The sequence below is a fragment of the Notechis scutatus genome, chromosome 6, assembly GCF_049901735.1.
Source record: "Notechis scutatus isolate UNSWTSFEM ecotype Mainland chromosome 6, rNotScu1.2, whole genome shotgun sequence".
Taxonomy (NCBI): Eukaryota; Metazoa; Chordata; class Lepidosauria; order Squamata; family Elapidae; genus Notechis; species Notechis scutatus.
The window spans coordinates 44,094,024-44,115,080 of NC_142014.1; the positions used below are offsets into that span (position 1 = coordinate 44,094,024).

A 21,057-nucleotide genomic window follows, 5' to 3' on the forward strand; every position below is an offset into this window, starting at 1 on the left:
TTTGTTTTGAAACCATTTAGCCTATTTGCAGGCAATACTTTGCTCTTATCTTCACAGCAAACATTACAACGTAAATATTTATCACAAGGTTTTAACCTTATTCCTTCAGATAACTCAACTGTACGTTTTAGCATTTTAAAATTTACATGCCCAAACGCCTATGCAATAAATGGATACATTCTTCATGAGGCTTTATATTATTAAATACAGTTTGAGCCTCCCCTTTCTTACTATTATCTAAGACATATAATGTTCCATTTAAAGCTGCAGTTACCCTTTTGTTATCTTTTTTCAATTATGCAATTATTATCTTTAAAAGTAATTACATAACCTAATTTATCTAATACCCTTACTGAAAGCAAATTAAACTTTAGTTGCGGTACATACAACATTTTTATATCCTGGTTTATGTACGGACAACGCAAAACCTTGACCTTTCGCTTTCAGGTTCCAGCCATTGGCAAGAGATATATGTTGAGAACTTGTAGACATTTTTATAAATTTTGTCTTATCTCTTGTGATGCAGTGGGATGCGCCACTGTCAACCACCCATAAATTATTCTTCACATCAGAGTTGCTAAACGTGGCTAGTTCAAATGCTTTCTTTGGCTTTTTTACATTCTGGCTTTTTCTCTTTTTGCAAAATCTTGCCAATGTCCTCTGCCTCCACAATTAAAACACTTTTTAATTGTGTATGCTGTTGAAGATAAATTCTCTTCTTCCGGGTGCTTTACTTTGCTTTGCTGGTTTCTTTCAGGCTTTGAAGATAATTTCTCTTCTTTCTTATCTTCTCTCAGCTCGTCACGCTCACGCCTTCTTCTGGCTTCTTCTAGTAGCCTGCTTGTTATGTCGGTTAATGAGAGGCTTTCTTTGGCAATACTTCCAACGAAGTCACATAGTCATCATAGCTTTGATCTAATGAAGATAATATTATGTAGACTTGTTGCAGTTCATTAAATATAAGCTCTTTTTCTTGCAAATCTTGAAAAATGCTCTTCATACAGTTTAAATGAACTAACATATCTCCATTCCTCTGAAGATGCGTTCGAAAAAGCTTCCGTAAGATTTATATGTGCTCCTACACTGTCCCGAACATAAATCTTCCTGAGGTTCTCCCAGCAGTTTGCAGCATTTTCTTCTCCACGAATATGGACAAGCTGCTGATCACAGAGAGTCAGTCCTATGATGCATAAAGCCTGCTCATTCTTCAGTTTAAAGTTTTGTAACTTTTCTTTATCATCATCATTAGCAGGATCCCAGCTACTCACATCTGGTGGGTTTGCTATAATGTCCCACAAACCTTCTCTGCGTAGAAGTAAACTACATTTCATTGACCATGAAACATAGTTTGTTCCATCCAGCCTGGATATCATGGACAGTTGTGACAAATTTACTTGTGCCATTACTCTTCAGATATTTTGACTATTTTAAACTAATTAAAACAGTTTGTTTTTACAGTAATGTGCAACTCACACCAACTCTCTCTGCTATATCCTGGTTAGTTAGACTATGCTGCTGGGCCCATAACCATGTTAGGTTTGGGATTAACCCCAGAAGAGACATTGCAGCAGTCAAACCAGGCAACCAGGATGAGCGGAGGCCCAGAGCAGCACACTGAACACAACACTGCTTCAGGTTTAAACAGTTTTTATTCAGTTAGAGTTTAAGCATTGTCTCAGTCCATTAACCATTCACAGTATTTCACTCCAGTATGACTCACTAGTATGGTCTGTTAAGAGTCCTTGCAATATCTTTATCGGCTGATAAAGATATTGCAAGGACTCTTAACTTGGACTATACTAGTGAGTCTTACTGGATGGAAATACTGTGAATGACTTAATGGACTGAATGACAATGTTTAAACTCTAACTGGATTAAAAACTATTTAAACTACAAACAGTGTTTGTGTTCAGTGTGTGTATACTCTGGGGCCCTTTCCGCTCTCCTTTGGTTGCCTGGCTTGACTACTGCTGCAATACTCTTCTAGGGTTAATCCCCAAACCCTAACAATACTCATAAAGTGTGCAATAAAACTAAGAATTTATTCCTTTTTTAAAATTTGTACGGCACCCATCTCGTTATCCAAAGTGATTCTGGGTGACTTTATTATTAAATAATAATAAATAATAATAATTCAGTCTTATTCCTAAATATTGGAAAATATTTTTAGATTGATCCAGGAATGATATGATAACCAATTAATTGTTTATGTCATTGCTAAATTATTATTTTTTAAATAAGTACCAGCTTACCTAAAGTTGCAGCTCTTCTTCCTTTCTCCTGAGCCAATTTACGGATTTGTTGTTTCAGGGTAACTCTTTCTTCTTCTAATCTTTCAATCTGCATTGAATTTAAGTGGTGTTATTTCTCTTTGTGCTTAAATTTTTATCAAAAGCATTAAGTAAAAATTATTACTTGCCTCTTTCAGCAGGACTTGATTTTCAGCCTTGTATTGTTGTTGTTTTAATGCTTTGCTATTTTTCAGTTCAGTTAAATCAATCATTGTTTTGGGATCAAGCCCTAAAATGAAACAGATCATGCATTAGAGATCATATGTAGATTTAATGTAATTGCTGGACTGGATACTATGGACAGGTGCATTGAGGGAGAGTATCTCTTCATATGTTTCTTAGTTAAGTATCTATACTGAGCATAAACCTCAGCCATTGTATTGATTTTCTTTGTCCTCCAATATTCATTTCTAAGTTCAGTTGTTGAAAATGCAGATTCATACTAAACCTGGCAAAAACAAATGAGTCAACCCTTTGATAATAGTAGCAGCACCGGGCTAATTCTTTTAGACTTACCTATTTACTATTAGGTTCTTGGTTTTGTATGAATTGGTAGTGCATTAATAATGTTACTTAGTTTGGTAACTAAACACCTGCAAGAAAAATCACAACTTTGGACAGCACCAAAGACCCAGCAGTTAAACCCTAGGCTACAAATATTCTCTTAGTATTTCCATGTATTTGTTCTCTATGCAGAAAAGGAAAACAATCTTAATTCTTAATAAATATGTGTATATCTGTGCATACCTAAGTAAGTGTGTGTGGTGTGTGTGTGTGTGTGTGTGTGTGTGTGTGTGTGTGTTTGTACACATCCATAACCTACAAACACATATTGGGGTGGAATATAATCTGGATTCCCAGCAAGTGACAGCAAAGTTTAGATAGTTTGTTTGAGAGAAAGAAGGTTGGGATAGCTCCTCCATAGAACTTCTGAATATATATTTTAATGATGTAAGTAATTATTTATTGGCAAGATTTATATCTATAGGTGAGGAACAATAAAGGAAACTACTTAGAAGTAAGTAACTCCCTGTTGTCTTTCTTGGTTTTGAGGGCCACATACTCAGACACACATAAACTAAAATACCCATGACTGTTGGGTCTTTTTCAGAGTTATTTCCTTATCTTAAAAGAGAAAACAGTGTGACCATGTATGGACAAAGTATCAGTGGGAGACAAATCCAACTGACCTAGTTAACATAGGGCTCCTTAATATTAACAACTTAATATGTAAACTTAATAAAATGAAAATAAAGACCAAAATCCAAAGGAAAAAGAAATCCCACCATATGGTGAAAGAATTTCTCACTTTTCGTTCTTCTCCCAATTCCTACCATGCTGCAGATGCAACCACAATGGTTTATCTAATAACACTGCCAATGTTACTAAAGGTGTTGTTCTGCTAAGCACCTTCTCTATGTCCTTAAAATCCAGACCAAAATTTAGAATTGCTTTAATCAGCCATTCTCTCTACAAATAATCAGAAGACTTGTTGCTCAAATTTACATACGAAGAAATTATCACTTCTACTCCTCAAGACAGCTAAAAACATTCTGAAAAAAAAACCAAAGTAGTGAAGACATGCTAAATACATTATTTAAATACGACACTGTCTAATAAATCTGATATGGTCATACCTAGCTTTTCCCGAAGATCTTCATTTTCATCAAGAAGATCATTGATTTTAAATTCAAGTTTATTAACTTCTTTAATTAATGTTTCAATTTCATTATTTCTTATTTTGAGTTGCTTTTTTAAACCTTTTATTTCAGCAACAGCATCTTCCAGGCCATATATTCCCTTGAAAAAGAAAAATTAGAAAATAGTTTAATATTATCAATATAATATCAAAAATACATATAAAACATATAATAAAATATATGGGAAACTGGAATTATGACCTTAAGTCCATTAATTATCTTTCAAACTCAGTTTTAGCATATTTTTCAGCCAGCAAATAAAATATGGAAGATATGGAGCCATAAAGAGAAAACTTCCAGGACAAAGATTCTTCCTTTGCCTGCTCATTTGCACATTCATTAAATGCAAATGTAACAAAGTAAAAATAGATGAATGTAGATTGTGTATGTGGATGACTGTAAGAGAAGGGATGGTATGCAAGTTGTGACTGCATAAACAGTATAATAAGATGAATGAATTGACTAGCATGTGCAAGAATAATAAACAATGGGTGCAGAAAACACACAAAAAAGAGAGAATAGCATAAGAAATTATGTTCCTGAACTTTTGATTCTAGCCCAATACTTCCCCAGCTCCCGTCCCATTAGTTGCTGTTATACATTTCCCCCTACTGGTGAGGGAACACCTCTCTCAGCTTTAAGAAAATTGATGGCTTCTGCATAGAAGATATTTTCTCCAATAGAAAGACATACAGTTTCATAATCTTTCACTCGCTTCATAGTTTCAATAAGTTCTTTGTCCTTTTCTCTTGCATCTGCTTCTGCAAGTTCTGCTGTCCTTTCACTATCCTTGATTTTCTCTTCCAGAATCTGTAACTTTCCTTGCATTTCTCCAATACGATCCTGTTGAGTAATCGATAGCCTGCCTGAAATAAAAATGTCTACTTAGTCAATATTGCTATAGAAATGAAAGGAGAAACATATATTCAATATGTGACATTAAAAGTAAAAAAATAGTGGAAAATTAACAATCAGTAAATTCTTTTTTTTTAAAGATCAGTTTCCCTTCCACTATAAAAAATTTAATCCAAGGAAATTAGGGACATAAAATCCAAGCTTACAAATAAAATAAAGTAGCAACAGTTCCTGAAAAACTTTGATACATAGCCAGTAAAGTCTTTCAATGGAAAGTTGAAAATATCTTATTACTGATATCTATTTGCTTGTGAAACAAGAGAGTGAGTAAATTATCTTGAAATATGTCCCTAAATGCATTATTAGGGTATACACTCTGAAAGAAATTATCCTTCCTTCTGAACAAATTCAAAATCCCACCTAATATTACTCATAGTTAAGTGTCAGCACAAGAACTGATTAACCTTCTTAGCATTGAAGGCTGTAATCAAACCCTGATTGTAAATTCAATCAATACATTATTATTTATTGTTTACCTATTGACATTAGTACAGAAACACTTTCAAATATTTACTTTTATCTTTCAGGAGCTCTCTTTTCAAGTCCTCAATGATCAATACATTTTTCTCCATCTCCTTTGTATACTGTTCAATCTGTTCAGTGAGCAATTTGATCTGACTGTCTCTTTCTTGCACACCCTAAAAAGAGTTTTTTACTTAATAAATAATACATGTAACATGCTCTTAAACTACATCAAAATGATCGACAGAAAGACAAAAGTACTTACAACACAGAGTTCAGATATTATCTAGAAGGATACGCAAAGGGAGCAAAAAAGTAAAGCAGAGAAATAAAAATAAAATAAACAGCTTACAACTTTATGACAATGTTAGCTAAATTAATCACAGCTAAATGTTATCTCTCAAATGATTTCATTTTCTTCTAAATAAACATGAGGTACATATACCTACATATACCTATTTCAGTTTATCATAAATTCAGGATAAACAAATGCATTACTTATACATGATGCCTACCACGAGCTCCCCTTTAGGTAAGAAGTAAGACTGCTTCAGGGAGAAAAGCTGGCATGAGAATGAGGGGGGAGAGGGCAAGAGTTGGGAACATATCATTAAAAGAGTCAGAAAAGAACAACCAAATAATCTTTGTTAAGGCCAATTAAACTGCTCCCCCTAGTTCTCCTTATTCAAAAAGGAACTATGCAATGCTCCATTTTCCCACCCCATTCCATCTCAAAATTTTAACATGTACTGCATTAAGGAAGCAATTAACTTACAAAATGCATAATGACCTCCTCACCAAACATTTCTGTTCCCTTCAGCTTCACCTTCAAATGAACTACGTTAACAAATTTTTAAAACACATATAGCACATTTTATAGAAAAAAATGATTAAAAGATCATGAATTTAGGGGTAAAATGTTCAAAATGCTGCATAGATAAATACATATCACTAAAATAGGGTTCTAGATATGGCCATACAAAAGTGGGTTCTGATGATAATTAAAGCATTATATTTTCTACTAATGTGCATATTTATTTCACACACAAACGTGTGGATACCTGCTGGAGGGCAAGAACACTGCTCTTGTCAGAATCCATCTGGGCCATTTTCAGCTTCTCTTTCAGAGTCAACAACATTTCCTGATATTCAATTATTTCATCATCTTTGGAAACCAAAATTCTCTGCAAGATAAAAGGAAACAAAAAAAAAACCTTTATTATGACAAAACCAGGGGTGGGATTCTACCAGTTCACACCTATTCGCTAGAACCGGTGGTTAACATTCTAAGCAGTTCGCAGAACTGGTTGTTAGAAGAAATCACTGGCTAATCCTGTAAGGAAGCCAGGAAGGGAACAATCTGGTGTTGCTTACAGAAACTGCCTCTCTGATAACACTTATTCTTGGCAGGACTAGACTTCCTATCTCAGGAACTTCTCTGGAGTTTTTTCCCCCTCCTTTGCTGGTACTTTACTTGTGTGGAGTGACCATTCAAAGTTACAATGGCACTGAAAAAAGTGACTTATGACCATTTTTCACACTGTTGCAGCATCCCCACAGTCTTGAGAGGCCAGGAGAGGAGATGCGTGCTTCGATGTGAGTGATATTGAGTTGGCCACATCCAGCCAAAACATGACCACCAAGACATGTCCACCCAGTCACATGACCACCAAGCCACACCCACCACCTAAGACATGCCCACAGAACCAGTTGTTAAAAAGTTTGAATCCCACCCCTGGACAAAACACAAAACAAATTGCTAAAACGCAGTTAATGTTATTTGTGAAATACCTTCCATTCCTCCACTTTTTCATTTACAGCTGCCATAAGCGGATCATCTTCTTCATTCTTTGTTTTAAGTTGCTCTGTCAACTCATGCACCTGCATTGAGATACAATTCATAAGATAAGCTATTGACAGACTAATTATCATGGGAATTTTCAGTATACATATTGGAAACTAGCTGCTTTCTTACAATTTATACATAAAAGTTACTGATATCTTTTTCAATGGATAAGGCCACCAGTGTATTGCAAATGAACTTCACATTTGGTACTAGTTAGCACTCCTACAATCAACACTACTAACTTAATCCTTTATACTCTAATTTTAATGCTTTGTGTATCTGCTTCCCAAGTATGCAAGGTGCCTCATACCTGTAGTCTATATTGTTCTTTTTCCTTTCTTAGCTGGTCCATAGCAATATCAGACTGTTGCACCATAAATTTCATTTTATTGTATTCATCAGTCATATTCTCCATTTCTTGCACAGATTCTTCTAAATTCTTCCTCATTTCCTGGTTTTGTGCTTCTAACTTTTCATTAGCTTCTGTCAAATTCTGCAAATGTAAAACAGACATAGTTCCATGAAATGTATGTTTTTATATAAGAAGCAATTCTTAAATTGAGCAAGCTATATTAAATTGTCCCCTAAGAAAGTCTAGAAGATAACAATACATCAATAAGTTTGATCATCAGCACAGTTCTTAAATGCAGGGACATCCAATCATAAAACAAATCATTAAAATTACTTCATGAAACAACATATGGGTTTTGGCATGTTTTAGTTAAAAAATATAGGCTCACTAGCACGGTGGGCTGACATGCTATGCTCCAATTAACAACCAAGCCTTTCATTTTATATTAAATTTTCTTCTGAGTTGCCACATCCCTAGTTTTATTTTGATTGAACTAAATTGGCAGAACTTTCCCTACTAGATTTGGTCATGATTTATGCTACTGACTCCCCTGAAGATATTCACACCCCTTTATTCCACTTACAGATATTTCACTACTCTTTATAAAAAACAAACCAGTAAGTCATATATATGTATACAAGCACAGACATGCACACACAAACAAAATCTAAATTTCCATCTCACCAATTTGAACTATAAAATATTTTTTTCTAACATTAAATTCTGCATGGAATACAATATTTATATATTTAAATGAATAATGGATTAGTTGGTAGTCATTAGTTTACTATTCCAAGCAGCAGGAAAAACATGACAAATCTTTTGAGCTTAATATAAAATTTCCTTGTTCATATTCTTAGACAAAACCCAAAATCAAGAACCCAAAATAAACCAGTAAGGTCTGCACTTCTTTAGAGTCAGGTCTGACCATTTTGTTCTATTGAGCAACTCTTTTAAATTTACCTGAATTTCATCTAGGTATTGAACAAGCTCAAAATTCTTTTTAGATAACTGTGACCTGTAATCTGATTCTTCTCCTCTTCTTGAGAGAAGTGTTTCCTTTTGTGTTTCTAATTGTCTCTGATAGTCAATAACATCCTGACGAAGCTGCTCATTCTGCAGAAAAAGAGATAATTAAAATATGAAACTGCGGAAGATAAGGTATTAATACTTTCTGAAACTGAGAAATATGCTAGTAGATCGAAGGGAACTAGAAGTAATAAACCAGGGAGATTTCATTTCATTGGATATATTCAAGTGGAAGCTAGATAGTCACCCGAAATACTTTAATTTGTATTCATGCACCAAGTATGGCCAGGGACTTGATATCATAATTAGTGATATCAGTGATATTAGTGATATCACCTTTAAAGAATCTAATTTTTAAATTAAGTTATTGAAACAAGCTAATACACTGAACACAGAAACTAACACTAACCCTCACCTTTTTCTTCATTCTTGTTTTCTTAAAAAAAAAAAAAAAGAACAGAACAAGAGAAAAGAGGGAAATTTAACAGATCAAACTTAGCAGGCAAAAGAGAAGAGAGAAAAACATAAAAGAAAGAATACAGCATTATCTTACCAAGCAAGCACATTAAGAACTTAACATTATATGTCTTTATGATGAAGAAAATCCCTAAACTGAAACAGAAATTACCTAGACTGAAAGAATACAGTGGAGCCTTGGGTTGAGACTCCGGTCGTGACCCAATTTGGTCATGTCCAGAAGCACGACAGACTGCACATGCGCGGTTTAAAAAAATGGCACCAAAGGAGAAATTGGCGCGGAGAGGGAATCTTTCAGCCCCAATTTTGCTTGTCACCTGATTTTTAAATTATGACCCAATTCAAAAATTGGGTGGATTTTTTGTTTGCCACCTGATTTGGTCGCTGTAGGTTCCACTATAATCCTGTCATTGCACAAGATTTTAAACATTATGACTGAATTAAACTACTGTATTTTTCAGAATATAATCCGTACTTTTTCCACACCCAAAAGTGGGTGGAAATGTCTGTGTCTTATATGTTGCTGAAGCCCCGTCCACCCACCAGCCCCCACCCGCCAGCCTCTGCCTCCCAGCAATTTGCCTCCTTGCAGCAAACAGCAAACAGCCTGGTCAGCTTCAGCATAGCCTGATTAGCATAAGCAGCTGATTGTCTGTTGGATCGGCTTCCCAACTATCAGCTGTTTCAGGCTGCAGGGATTGCCATTGCTGCCTCCGTGTGCCCCATTTTTGGCCTCTGCAAGCCCCATTTTCCTCCCATTCCAGTCCCTGCCACCTGAAAATGGGGCACGCAGAGACCGGAAACAGGGCGTGCAGAGGCTGAAAACGGGATGCGGAGGCTGAAAATGGGATGCACAGAGGCAGCCATAGGCTATGGCAATCCCTGCAGCCTGAAATAGCTGATCGTCAGTAGGCCGATCCAACCGACAATCAGCTGCTTGTGCTAATCAGGTTGTGCTAAACTGACCAGGCTGTTTGCTGTTTGCTGCAAGGAGGCAAACTGCTGGGAGGCAGAGGCAGGGGCAGATTTTTTTTTTTCCTCCCCAAAAGCTAGGTGTGTCTTATATTTCAGAGTGTCTTATATTCTGAAAAATATGGTAAATTAAATGGTCTTTCTTCTAACAAATTGGAAATCCTTAGTTCTGTAAATGGCACAGATATGGAAAGATAGAAATTAGGAAGCATAAAAGCAATGGTAAATCAAATGTACAAAGGTGTAACAAATAAATAGGCACCAGGTGCAAAAAATTACTTTGCGTCAAATTGTTATACAGGCATACCAACCTCTCTTCTTAATTTGCTGTTTTCATTTTCTGTTTCTTCATTTCGAAGAGTAATCTGGAATGACAAATTGGTTAGCTGAAACTATATATTATGATCCTAATATAACACATAAGTCTCTTTCGAGGAATATTGTGATTATTCCTATTTGCAAAACTTATATATAAAAATAATTACCTGAAAATTTAAAAAAAAACTCTATTTCAATCCAAAAGTTTGTTTAACCAGTTTTCTACTAAAACTATATAATGCTTCATTTTCTCAGAAGTACCCAGGAGCAGAAGTGATTAGGTCTTCATAATTTACCAATTCCAAAATTTAGTACAATCTGTAGTCTTATGTAGGGAATAAACTGTATTTAGTTCCACAGACATACATATATAATTACTGCTTCTTACATATACATAATTCACTAAAAACAAGATGTTAATTTGTTAGAGACATAGGAACTATTGAAAATAATTAATTTGAGAACATCTCTTTCACTTCATTATACATTTTAAGATTGTTTCTTATAATTTTACAATTTTAAAAGAGTTCCAGTGCTTCATTTTAAAAAATCCACCACATTATTTATGATCAGGTGTATTTTTCAAATCAAATGTATAGATAATATTTAGTATTACCAATTACAGGAAGAATTTCAGATTAAAAAAAAAATTCATTTATTTGTGAGTAAATTTCTTAAACTCAATTGGCCCTTCTTTTGTATATATAATTTCATTACACAACTTTAGTTTTCCTACATTTATAGTATCTATCACTATTATGTTGATATAAATTTACATTATTTTTAAAAATCTTGCATTGTTAGGTCTCCTTTTACAATTTCTATTACTATTCTCAACATTAATTTGTTCAGAACAAGTTTTTACTCTTTATAGAGATCAGTGTAATTTACCTGTTCATTAACTTTCTTCTCTTTGTCTAGGTCTTTTTCCATGTCTGCTAATTCTCTGTCTTTTTGTGACAACTGTTTTTCCAACTGGCGGATTTCATCACGCAGAAATCGAGTATCACGGCTTCCAGTGGATCGCTGTGCTATCTTAGCAAATATTAAAATAAAATTAGTTTTATATATATTTCATTATATTAAGGTAAATAGTGTTTATTCTAAACAATAATAAAAGTCATAGAATGTTTTGAACTATAGTAAATATGCAACTAAACAATGTAAGATCAGATTTAGCTATTTATTCTAGGAGACCATCTGTCCTGGAATCTAAATTAAATTTAGACTGACTATACTGAAAAATAACTACTAAATTATCAAATATTGAATTAATTCATTAATTCTACTGCAGCACAAATCAAACTCCCAACTATTAAAAACAGTATTTACTTTACGATTCAACATATTCTCTGCAAGTATACTTTTTATTATATTTAAAAAATCTCCAAAATCTGATTTCTCAATTAATAATTAATGCAAGGAAGTTTTCTAAAACATGTAGTAGGATCCTACCTTTTTATATTTTCCATATTTAAAATATTAGGCAAATTGAACAGTTGCAGGATTTAAAGTTGCCAGTCATAAAATGTGAAAACCAAGCCTCACAACATGCTGTAGCCTAGAACAGAGGTCTCCAACCTTGGCAACTGGCTGGGAAATTCTGGGTATTGAAGTCCTCTAGGCTAAAAGTTGCCAAGGTTGGAGACCCCTGGCCTAGAAACTTCAGTGCCATACAAATTAAGACAGATTAATAAGACTCATAAAGCTATTTGAAGCTGATATTTTATCTCAAAAATAATAATATTCAATCTTTACATTAGGTGAAATTTAAACGTACCTCTAATTCTTTTTCTAGCTTCATCACCTTAGTTTTTAATTGATTTTCTGTTTTCATAAAGAAGAACAAAGTTATCGAAATATAATGAGTAAAACACTAAAATAAGACCTGGAATAAAACTGAGCACATTCTTTATTAGTATCAAAAACAGCTCCTTCTCTGAAAAAAATAAAATTGTAAAGTATACCTATGTATAGTATAGATTATATATAGGAATACCATGTTTCATCATTGAACCTTGCATGTACCATTTTTGATACTTACCTATTCTTTCAAATAATTAAAAATGAGTGAATTCAATTGATCATCAATATCTTTCAATTCATTTTAAAGGAACTTTTTCTTCATTTTATAAACTAAAAATTCAATTCACTTTAAGTTGAAATTGTGTGATGCTTTGGGCCCAGCTTTAGAAGTTGGACCTCATTAGTCATCATATGTATGTTTTCAATGTTTCCGTATTTGACTGAGAATAACACAATAAATGAAATATATTTCTACTAAAATTAACTATCATGAGAAATCTCACTATTCCAACTGAGTAAAAGGTAACGGTTCAAAACTAGCAGCAAAGTAAAAGCAAAACAATGAAGACTATAATATTGAATCCTGAATTCTAAATAGGGTTTCTTCTTTATAGAACTAGAAATTCCATTATATTGATACTTCTGTATTTTCCCCCAAAAGTGTCAAGATGTTTACAAGTTATGTATCTATAGAAATGTTACCAAATTTAGCTTGCTCTTCTCCAGCTTTCTCAACTTCTTCTAGAGCCAGTTCTACTTCTTGGTTTTTCATCTATTAGAAAAAATTGATAATTAGGACTGCAGAAAAAACAATTACTACCAACCTGCCTTCAATCGAGGACCAGTATACTGCATGAGTCAAAAAGAGGGCTGTGAAAATATTTACAGACCCCTCACATCCCTGATATAAATTGTTTCAACTCCTTCCCTCAAAATGACGCTATAGAGCACTGCACATCAGAACCAAACACAAGGATAGTTTTTTCCCGAACGCCATCACTCTGCTAAACAAATAATTCCCTCAAAACTGTCCAACTATTTACAAAGTCTGCACTATTACTATTAACCTTCTCATCACTCCTTATCACTCCTCCCCTCCCACTTGTGACTGTAACTTTGTCGCTTGTATCCTTACGATTTATATTGACTGTTTCCTACTATGATTTGATTGCTTATTGTACCCTATGACTATGATTAAGTGTTGTACCTTATGATTCTTGACTTTTGACGAATGTATCTTTTCTTTTATGTATACTGAGAATATTTGCACCAAGACAAATTCCTTGTGTATCCAACCACACTTGGTCAATAAAGAATTCTATTCTGTTCTATTCTATTCTATTCTATTCTATTCTATTCTATTCTATTCTATTCTATTCTATTCTATTCTTATTCTTATTCTTATTCTTATTCTTATTCTTATTCTAAAGTACAGCTGTGTGAAAATGTCCTGCACGCTTTACAACATTGTTGGGATAGGCCATTGATTTTATGATATTTTATGCCCACGCCGAAGCGATGCCACCTGGTGATAAGCAATAAGGGCTGGCCAATTTCATATTAATAACCATGTTTGGTTACCTAAATGGTCCTTTCAGGGCCACAAACTATAAAAATATTAACAAAATACTAGCATTGCCCTTAATAATTGCAACATGTATGCCACTAGGTATGTATCAGTTAATCTGTTTTCATAGTCATTGTAAGCATGCATTGTAAGCATGCAAGAAAATTCACAATCCCCATCGAAACAGCACCAAATTGCAAAAAACTTGTGCTTTTCACTTAAAAACCACCAGTATTTATTTAAATATAACAATATTTTCATAGCAGTTAGCATAAAATATCATAAAATCAATAGTCTATCCCAAAAATGTCATAAACCATAAAGTGTAAAGTGTGCAGGACTTTTTCACACAGATGTAACTGCTGCAAACAAAATAAAATCATATGAATTAAACAATGTTTAAAATAAGATAGTTTATTACAGATAAACCCCTAATATCAACCATGAGATATTTTAGTCTCACGACATAAACATGGCAAAAATCTAATAAGCTTTATGTAATTATACTCTTTCTTCTACAACAAGAGTACATAAGTAAAAAAAACAAACCTCAGAGCTTATTAATCCAAAACAACTACAACTGTTATGATTATTATGGAAAGTGTGTTTGTTCCATTTTCATCCTTTACCATACAAAATGACTGTACAATTGGCAAAAGGCAATCTCCCCCCCCCCCCCCCCCCCAAATCTCTTCCTTTCTCGGGAAATCTTCTTAGGTCACTTGCCTTCTTCTTAGGTCACTTGCCTCATAAATGTTTTTATATTACAGTATTTAAACATTTAACAAACCATGCTCATTTTTATTAATATCTATGGGTTAATTTTCTAAAGTGCTGCAAGACTATTGATACACATCTGTAAATATTTTAGAGTTTTCAGGAATATTATAAACACAAACAGAACCTGTTCCAATGCTTATTTATGGGATTACAATGCAAGGGAGGAAGAGCCTATTCAACTCGCCTGTCCAGGCAACTGATGGATTCCATACGTTTTCAGAGGAAACCATGAGTTATTCCCAAAGCTCTGATACAACTGAGCCCTTGGTCACAGCTTGGAAAGAATGTGTAAAGAAGGATTCAGACTGGATTATGCCAATGTGGACTCTCTCTTTATGGATTCCACAATCTCCACACCCCAATTTATAGGGAAGCTCTAAGAGATAAAATGATGCAAGGGATGCCAAGAAGAGTTAAGTCTAAAAAGGCACAAGTGATAATCTTTATTAGGACATCTTGTTATTATGTCTGCAGATACCCACCAGTAGCCTTGTTTCAGGTAACCAGTCTTTTCTGGGTTAGTAAGAGTCTGGAGTGCCCCTGAAGGGCCACTGTGAGGGCTATTCAAAGATAAAGTTATTTAGATTTGTTCTAAGTTGGACTCCTGTTGGGCACGTCCTATGGAAGCAAGTGAGGCACAATCTTGCTCCATTATGTGGGATGACTTTCCTGAGGAAATGCATAAGGTCCTTGCAGCTGTGAGCTATGCAGCATGCTCTTCCTGGCTAGTTAAGATGTTTGGGAGATGGCATATAGTTGGATATAACCAGAGGTTAATACCTGTTTACAAGAGGGGATGAGTTTGCCTGCCTTAAAGGAAGCAATAGGCTATCCAATTCTCAAAAAGCCATCCTTGGATCTGACAGGATTGAACAAATTTCATTCTATCTCCAATTTTAAATTTATTAGGGAAAGTTGTGGAAAGGCTAGGCACTCAGCTTCAAAGTATTATTGAAGAAAAGCAGATTATCAGGATCCTTTGAAGTTTGGATGTAGACCGGGTTATATAATACAGAGATAGTGTTGACTCTACCTGAAAGCTTCAACTATTCCAGGATGCCGTGGCACATATAGTTCTGGACATTCCGAGATCTGTCTATGTTAGATTACTGGGCAATGAGTTTATATTGACTGCCAGTCTCTTTCCAGGTACAATTCAAAGTGCTAATTATCACATTTAAAGCCCTGAATGGCACAGAGCCAAATTATCTATAAAACTACTGTTCCCTGTGGTTATGTCCATCCCACCAGTCTTCTTTACTGAACAATATCATCTGGTGTGCCTTTGCTGCAACAACCATCTATCTTACAGAACAGCCTTTTCCCTGAGATCTGGAAGGTCCCTACCCTATTAGCTTTCTGGAGGACCATGAAGATCTAGCTCTTCCCTCAAAAGCTGGATCCGGATAGGAGATGAGCCCAGCATATGTGTAATTTAGTACAGGATTACTGTGATATCTTGGTGGCATGGGATATATTCATTTATAGCGTACTTCTTTGCCAAAAGTATGACTCCAAATGTTTATAAAGATGCTATTTAGAAATTTTAACAATATATCAGTACTGACCTTCATTAGTGATTGAGAAATTTTAAAAAGTTGAATTAAATGTGCAGGAGTCTCATCTTTCAAAGCATTACCATCAACCTAAAATATATAAAATATAAGTATATAGAGGTACACATTAAAATACCTTTAATTACTGACATATTGAATACATCATGCAAAATACCTTGGCCACAGTCTCAAGCAAACTATCTGCTAGTTCCTCCTGACGAGGCAAACCATCAGGATCTACTCTCATAATTTTCTTCCATTCCAAAATAGGTGCCATCCTGAATATTCATTTACTTCTGTTCAAAAAGAAGTGAATTGAAAAGGTTACATTACATTTACCAGAAATATTTAGTATAGCAATTTGTAATATTTTTATCTAGTAAGCTATTATATCTAAGAACAGTACTTACTTTCCTCATTAACAACAATTATGTGAGGCAGATTAGACTGAGTGGTTATTGGTCCACAGGCATTCACTAAGCTTCCATTAATCAAGGGTGGAATAGAACCTCATCTCGCCCTTCCTAGCCCAACCCCTTAACTACCACACTCTCAAATGAAATGTTACTAGATATAAGGAATCAAACAAATATTTTAAGATTAAAAGCCAATTTTTTAATGTATGCACTCAAAATATTTATTTCCATGTATCCTTAGGAATTCTGTAAGATGAGATGGGGGCAACTGTAAAACTTAATAAGAAAACCTGTAAAACAACTTTTAAGTTTGAAAATGATCCAATTTCAATGTTTTTATGCATTCTACTCCTTGAACTTGATATTATGTTAAGGGGTTCCCTTACCATTTCCTTTTTTAATTCTGTTTTTAATTTTTATATTAATAAAATATTTGATACCATAAGTTTGGGGCAGATTGTGAATGAATGCAAGTGATAACTACAATGTCTGAAGTACCATCTCAAAACAATTATCCGTAATATTTTGAAATTCTCTTGTTGGGAAAGCCATAGTTTCAAAAATTTCATTGCACAAATTGATTCCATATCTGTACCTATGAAAACATCGATAACTAGGACTGCCAATCTATCTAAACTAGTACTATTAAATTCAATTAGATTTCTAAGAAACTGTGCATAAAATTATAACCATGTAGATTATTTTCAGTTTTGTGACATGCTTAAACCTGTTAACTTTGCAGTGTAAGGCTTTGAAATTACAGTGCCATTTTGAGACAAGCCAATTTGTGTTACATAACAGTTTAAATATAAATCAATTTCTTAGTTCACATTTTAAGTGCTCTACTACTTTTTGAGGTATAGACAGCAGTGCACTGGTCAACAAGCAATTGTAACCCTCAGCACAGGAAACGTTCTGTAGCTCTAAGTCATTAAACTATAGTTTCTGTTGGAATATTCCATTCAACTTCCTCCCTCCCGCTTTCTCCTTTTTTTCCTTTATATTAGTAAGCATTCCATAATTGAATGCATAAGTGAATACATGAGTGAATGAGTAAATAGAGAAACTCATCTTATATTAAGCAGCTTTGCTTTTCTGCAAGGTTTTACAATGTGTGGAATCTATTTATAGTTTTCTCAAGCATATCAATGATGAAAATGGAACATTTTGGTTTAGTGGTTTGTTTGTTTTTCAAATTAACACACTATTAGTGCTCTTTTTTGTTTCATTTACTTTCAACTGGGTATCACAACATTTGGAGGAAAAAACAGGTTTTGATGTTTTTCCAGAAGATTAAGAGGATGGAAGTCTGCCAGATCTCAAGGGGAAGAGAGAGGGCAGGACCGCTATGGAAAAGGCACACCTCCTAGATCCCAGAAGTGATACTTCAATATGAGTTCATTATTATATATTGTGTCTTACCAGAGAATCACTATACAGTTAATTTCACATAGATTACGTAAGGTTTGAGACAAACTTCCACCAGATTTATGGAATAAACCCAGCAGCATTGTTTTAATACTATATACTATATAAGAAAAAAATACTTTGAGCTTTTCAAGTACTATTCTGTGGGATTCAAAAATCAGTTTTTTGATCCTGGGAAGTAAGATCCAAGCTTTTGTTCAAGAAGGGGAATTTTTCTTCTTCCTTTTCACCTTATAATTCTTCATTTCCTGAGTTAAAGCTTATCAATTTCACATACTAAATTGAATCATAGTTAGTGTAGCAAGTACACAGAATGGAAAGCTGAAGGTCTCAAACCCCTCTCCCAGAGGCTCTGTAAGCATTCACATTGTGATCCTCTCTCCTACTGTGAGTTATCAGTTTGGTTGTACTTGCTGATATAACTATCCTCCAAGAGGCATATCACCTGACAATGCTGATATATGGGAAAGATACAGCACTCATATCCCGTGTTGCCTTCATGGCATTTAAAATGTAAAAATGAAAAAAGTAAATTTAAATAGCCCATATAACATTTAAATTATTTTCTATCTACAAGGCATAGACTGTTTTTTATTTAAAACATATTTTGTAAATATCCAATAGAAGGAATTATGCCAAGTAATTTTAACAATGGTCTACCAAATAAATCACAATTAACATGCTAATAATGTAAATTGGCCTTTGAATCACAGCCTCTGGGTTCCCCTTTTACGAATAGCAAGTACCAAACCAATTTCATACTTTAAAGCTCAATGGTAGATTAAGAGACTCTGAAGAAGTCATTTCAGTAATTGAATCCTATTTATCATTTAGTATGGGAATCCAATTTAAAGCATCTCAAACAGAGGTCTGTCCTCCAGCCTCTTCCTTAACACATTCAATGAAAGATGTTTCCTAACATTCAAACAAAATCTACCTTTCTATAAGTTTTAAGATCATTATTTGGGATGACAGCAAAGGCAGGGATCAATATTTTCCATTTCACAGGATTACGAGTTTCAAAATTTCAAAGCCTGTTTCTTTTCAGGTATTTTTTATAAACAATGGAGAAGCTAAAAGATTTTTTTATTTGCTGTTGCTCCACATGGCTTCCATCATTCCAAAAGACATCTTTTCTTCACAAATTGAAGTGTTTAATGTTTTGGTCCATTTTCTCCAAAACACTATTTTTTCCTCTCCTTTTTCATCAAACCACGTAACCCCAACACTTGTGCAAGATGGTAAGCAGGAAAACATGACATCACACTAGCAAGATCTGGTATTCTTCTTTTGGAGATGCTGTCCATTCAATGCTTCTCTCTCTCTCAAGAACCTGGCTGGGCATTAAAGGGGGAGGACTGGGTCAAAACTTTTCGCTGCTTTAGGAGTATCTATGCTAGGGGAGCTCAAATACTTTGGCCACCTAATGAGAAGGAAGGACTCACTGGTTATGATACAAATAGGAAAATAAAAGCTATAATTATGGCCTACAGCACTGTATATTTAAGACACTACATTGTATGACTATGACAATAATAGGTATAACCAGAGTGTACACTATGATGTATGTTTTAAAAGGACTTGATATAGCCAGTACACTGTCGTTGCAAAATTGGAATTGTGATGAATAACAAAAATGTAAATAAAAATATTTTAAAAAGGGGAGAAAGAGAGAAGGACTCACTGGAGAAGAGCCTAATGCGGGAAATGATTGAGGGCAAAAGAAGAAGGAGGTGGCTGGATGGAGTCACTGAAGCACTGAGCTTATGGACTCCGGGGGGGATGGTAGAGGACAGGAAGGCCTGGAGAAATGTTGTCCATGGGGTCACGATGGGTCGAATATGACTTTGCAACTAACAACGCTAGGGTAGATAGAGCCTATTATGCCAAAGGCATTGGGGATTAGTGACTGTTTCACCAGAGGCAGAATATATGCAGACCATCATTTCACATGTACAGGTAGTCCTCAACTTACAACCAAAATTGAACCCAAAAATTATGTTGTTAAGTGAGACATTTAAGTGAATTTTGCCCCATTTTAGGAACTTCCTTGCCACAGTTGTTAAAGCAAATCGCTGCAGCTGAGAAGTTGGTAACATGGTTGTTAAATGAATCTGGCGTCCCCATTGATTTTGCTTGTCAAAAAGTTGCAAAAGGGAACCTTGGGAAAGAGCATTGGTCGTAATAAGTATGAACCATTTGCCAAGCATGTGAATTTAGATCACACCATCACGGGATGCTACAAAGATTGTAAGTGTGAAAAAATGCTCATAAGTGGGGGGGTGTTCCAGCGCCGTTGTAACTTGGAACCGTCACTAAATGAACTGTGGTAAATCCAGGACCACCTGTATTTGGACCGCAGGGAACATTTCGTGTATCTAACGGAGTGAACTGTAATCCTGCAAAGCTTTATTTCACCAAAGGACTGGCCGACGAAAACCGCACGTTATTAGGCATACAAAGAAGCACCTTATCTCGACTGCAAAGGCTCGTTCCCCAAAGATTCCCCAAAGGGTGAGAAAGACTCAGTCAGACCCCGGACGATGCCAGGCGTAAATCATCCCAGCGTCCGCTCGGTCCTCCTTCCCTCAACCCCGACTAGAAGCGGGAACCGGTCCCCGTCTCTCCCCAGTGCCCGCGCCGCCCCTTGCTGGCTCGCTTACTTTCTTCCACCGCCTCTCCTCCCACCTTCAGCCTTTCCTTTGTCTTCCCTCGCTGGCTTCCGCCGTCGTTTAAGGTGGGGACGGCCGCTGCTAAGCAACGCGATCAAACATCCCTCGCCCACATTCAGAAGAGCCCGGATATGCTTCCACTGGCATGAGCGCCCGGTCAAAACTCCCGCGGGACTACAATGCCCAGAGGGCAGTCCTCCAAGAAAACTCCGAGTCCCAAAATGCTTTGCTCGACGAACCGTTGACAAAACGCTCCGAGTTCGGACAAGCGCTACTACCTAGAGCGGGTAAAAAACGAATTCCAAGGCAATAACGAGAGGCGCGCTCCTTGGGGGATGGAGTAGACGGGACCCTCGCGCAAACTGGACGGGAAAAAAGCGCGGACAGCTCGACATTGAGGAGCGAAGTATTTCCCTTTCCAGGGAAAGCGTCGTAGGGAAAAAAAACTACACGCCCCAGTCAGCCCAACA

At 35.4% G+C, this 21,057-nt stretch overlaps 1 protein-coding gene across 6 annotated transcripts in view; it reads right to left on the minus strand.

Moving 5' to 3' along the window:
* The window catches only part of CEP290 (centrosomal protein 290), a 72,380-nt gene that overhangs the window by 51,277 nt on the left and 46 nt on the right, over positions 1–21,057 (minus strand). For 2 of the 6 annotated variants that reach the window (XM_087968050.1, XM_087968048.1), the window contains exons 1-16: positions 20,579–21,021; positions 16,247–16,364; positions 16,084–16,161; positions 12,871–12,940; positions 12,143–12,189; positions 11,254–11,397; positions 10,356–10,409; positions 8,530–8,682; positions 7,525–7,707; positions 7,160–7,249; positions 6,430–6,552; positions 5,421–5,544; positions 4,685–4,857; positions 3,929–4,091; positions 2,420–2,520; positions 2,253–2,340 (exon numbers count right to left, since the gene is read on the minus strand). In XM_087968050.1, coding sequence (XP_087824176.1) covers positions 2,253–2,340; positions 2,420–2,520; positions 3,929–4,091; positions 4,685–4,857; positions 5,421–5,544; positions 6,430–6,552; positions 7,160–7,249; positions 7,525–7,707; positions 8,530–8,682; positions 10,356–10,409; positions 11,254–11,397; positions 12,143–12,189; positions 12,871–12,940; positions 16,084–16,161; positions 16,247–16,348 — 1,693 coding nt within the window. In that variant the 5' untranslated portion in view covers positions 16,349–16,364; positions 20,579–21,021. Of the gene's footprint in view, positions 1–2,252; positions 2,341–2,419; positions 2,521–3,928; positions 4,092–4,684; positions 4,858–5,420; positions 5,545–5,633; positions 5,655–6,429; positions 6,553–7,159; positions 7,250–7,524; positions 7,708–8,529; positions 8,683–10,355; positions 10,410–11,253; positions 11,398–12,142; positions 12,190–12,870; positions 12,941–16,083; positions 16,162–16,246; positions 16,368–20,578; positions 21,045–21,057 lie in introns of those variants that run through there. The other 4 variants (XM_087968046.1, XM_087968049.1, XM_087968051.1 and 1 more) reach the window with 4 other exon arrangements.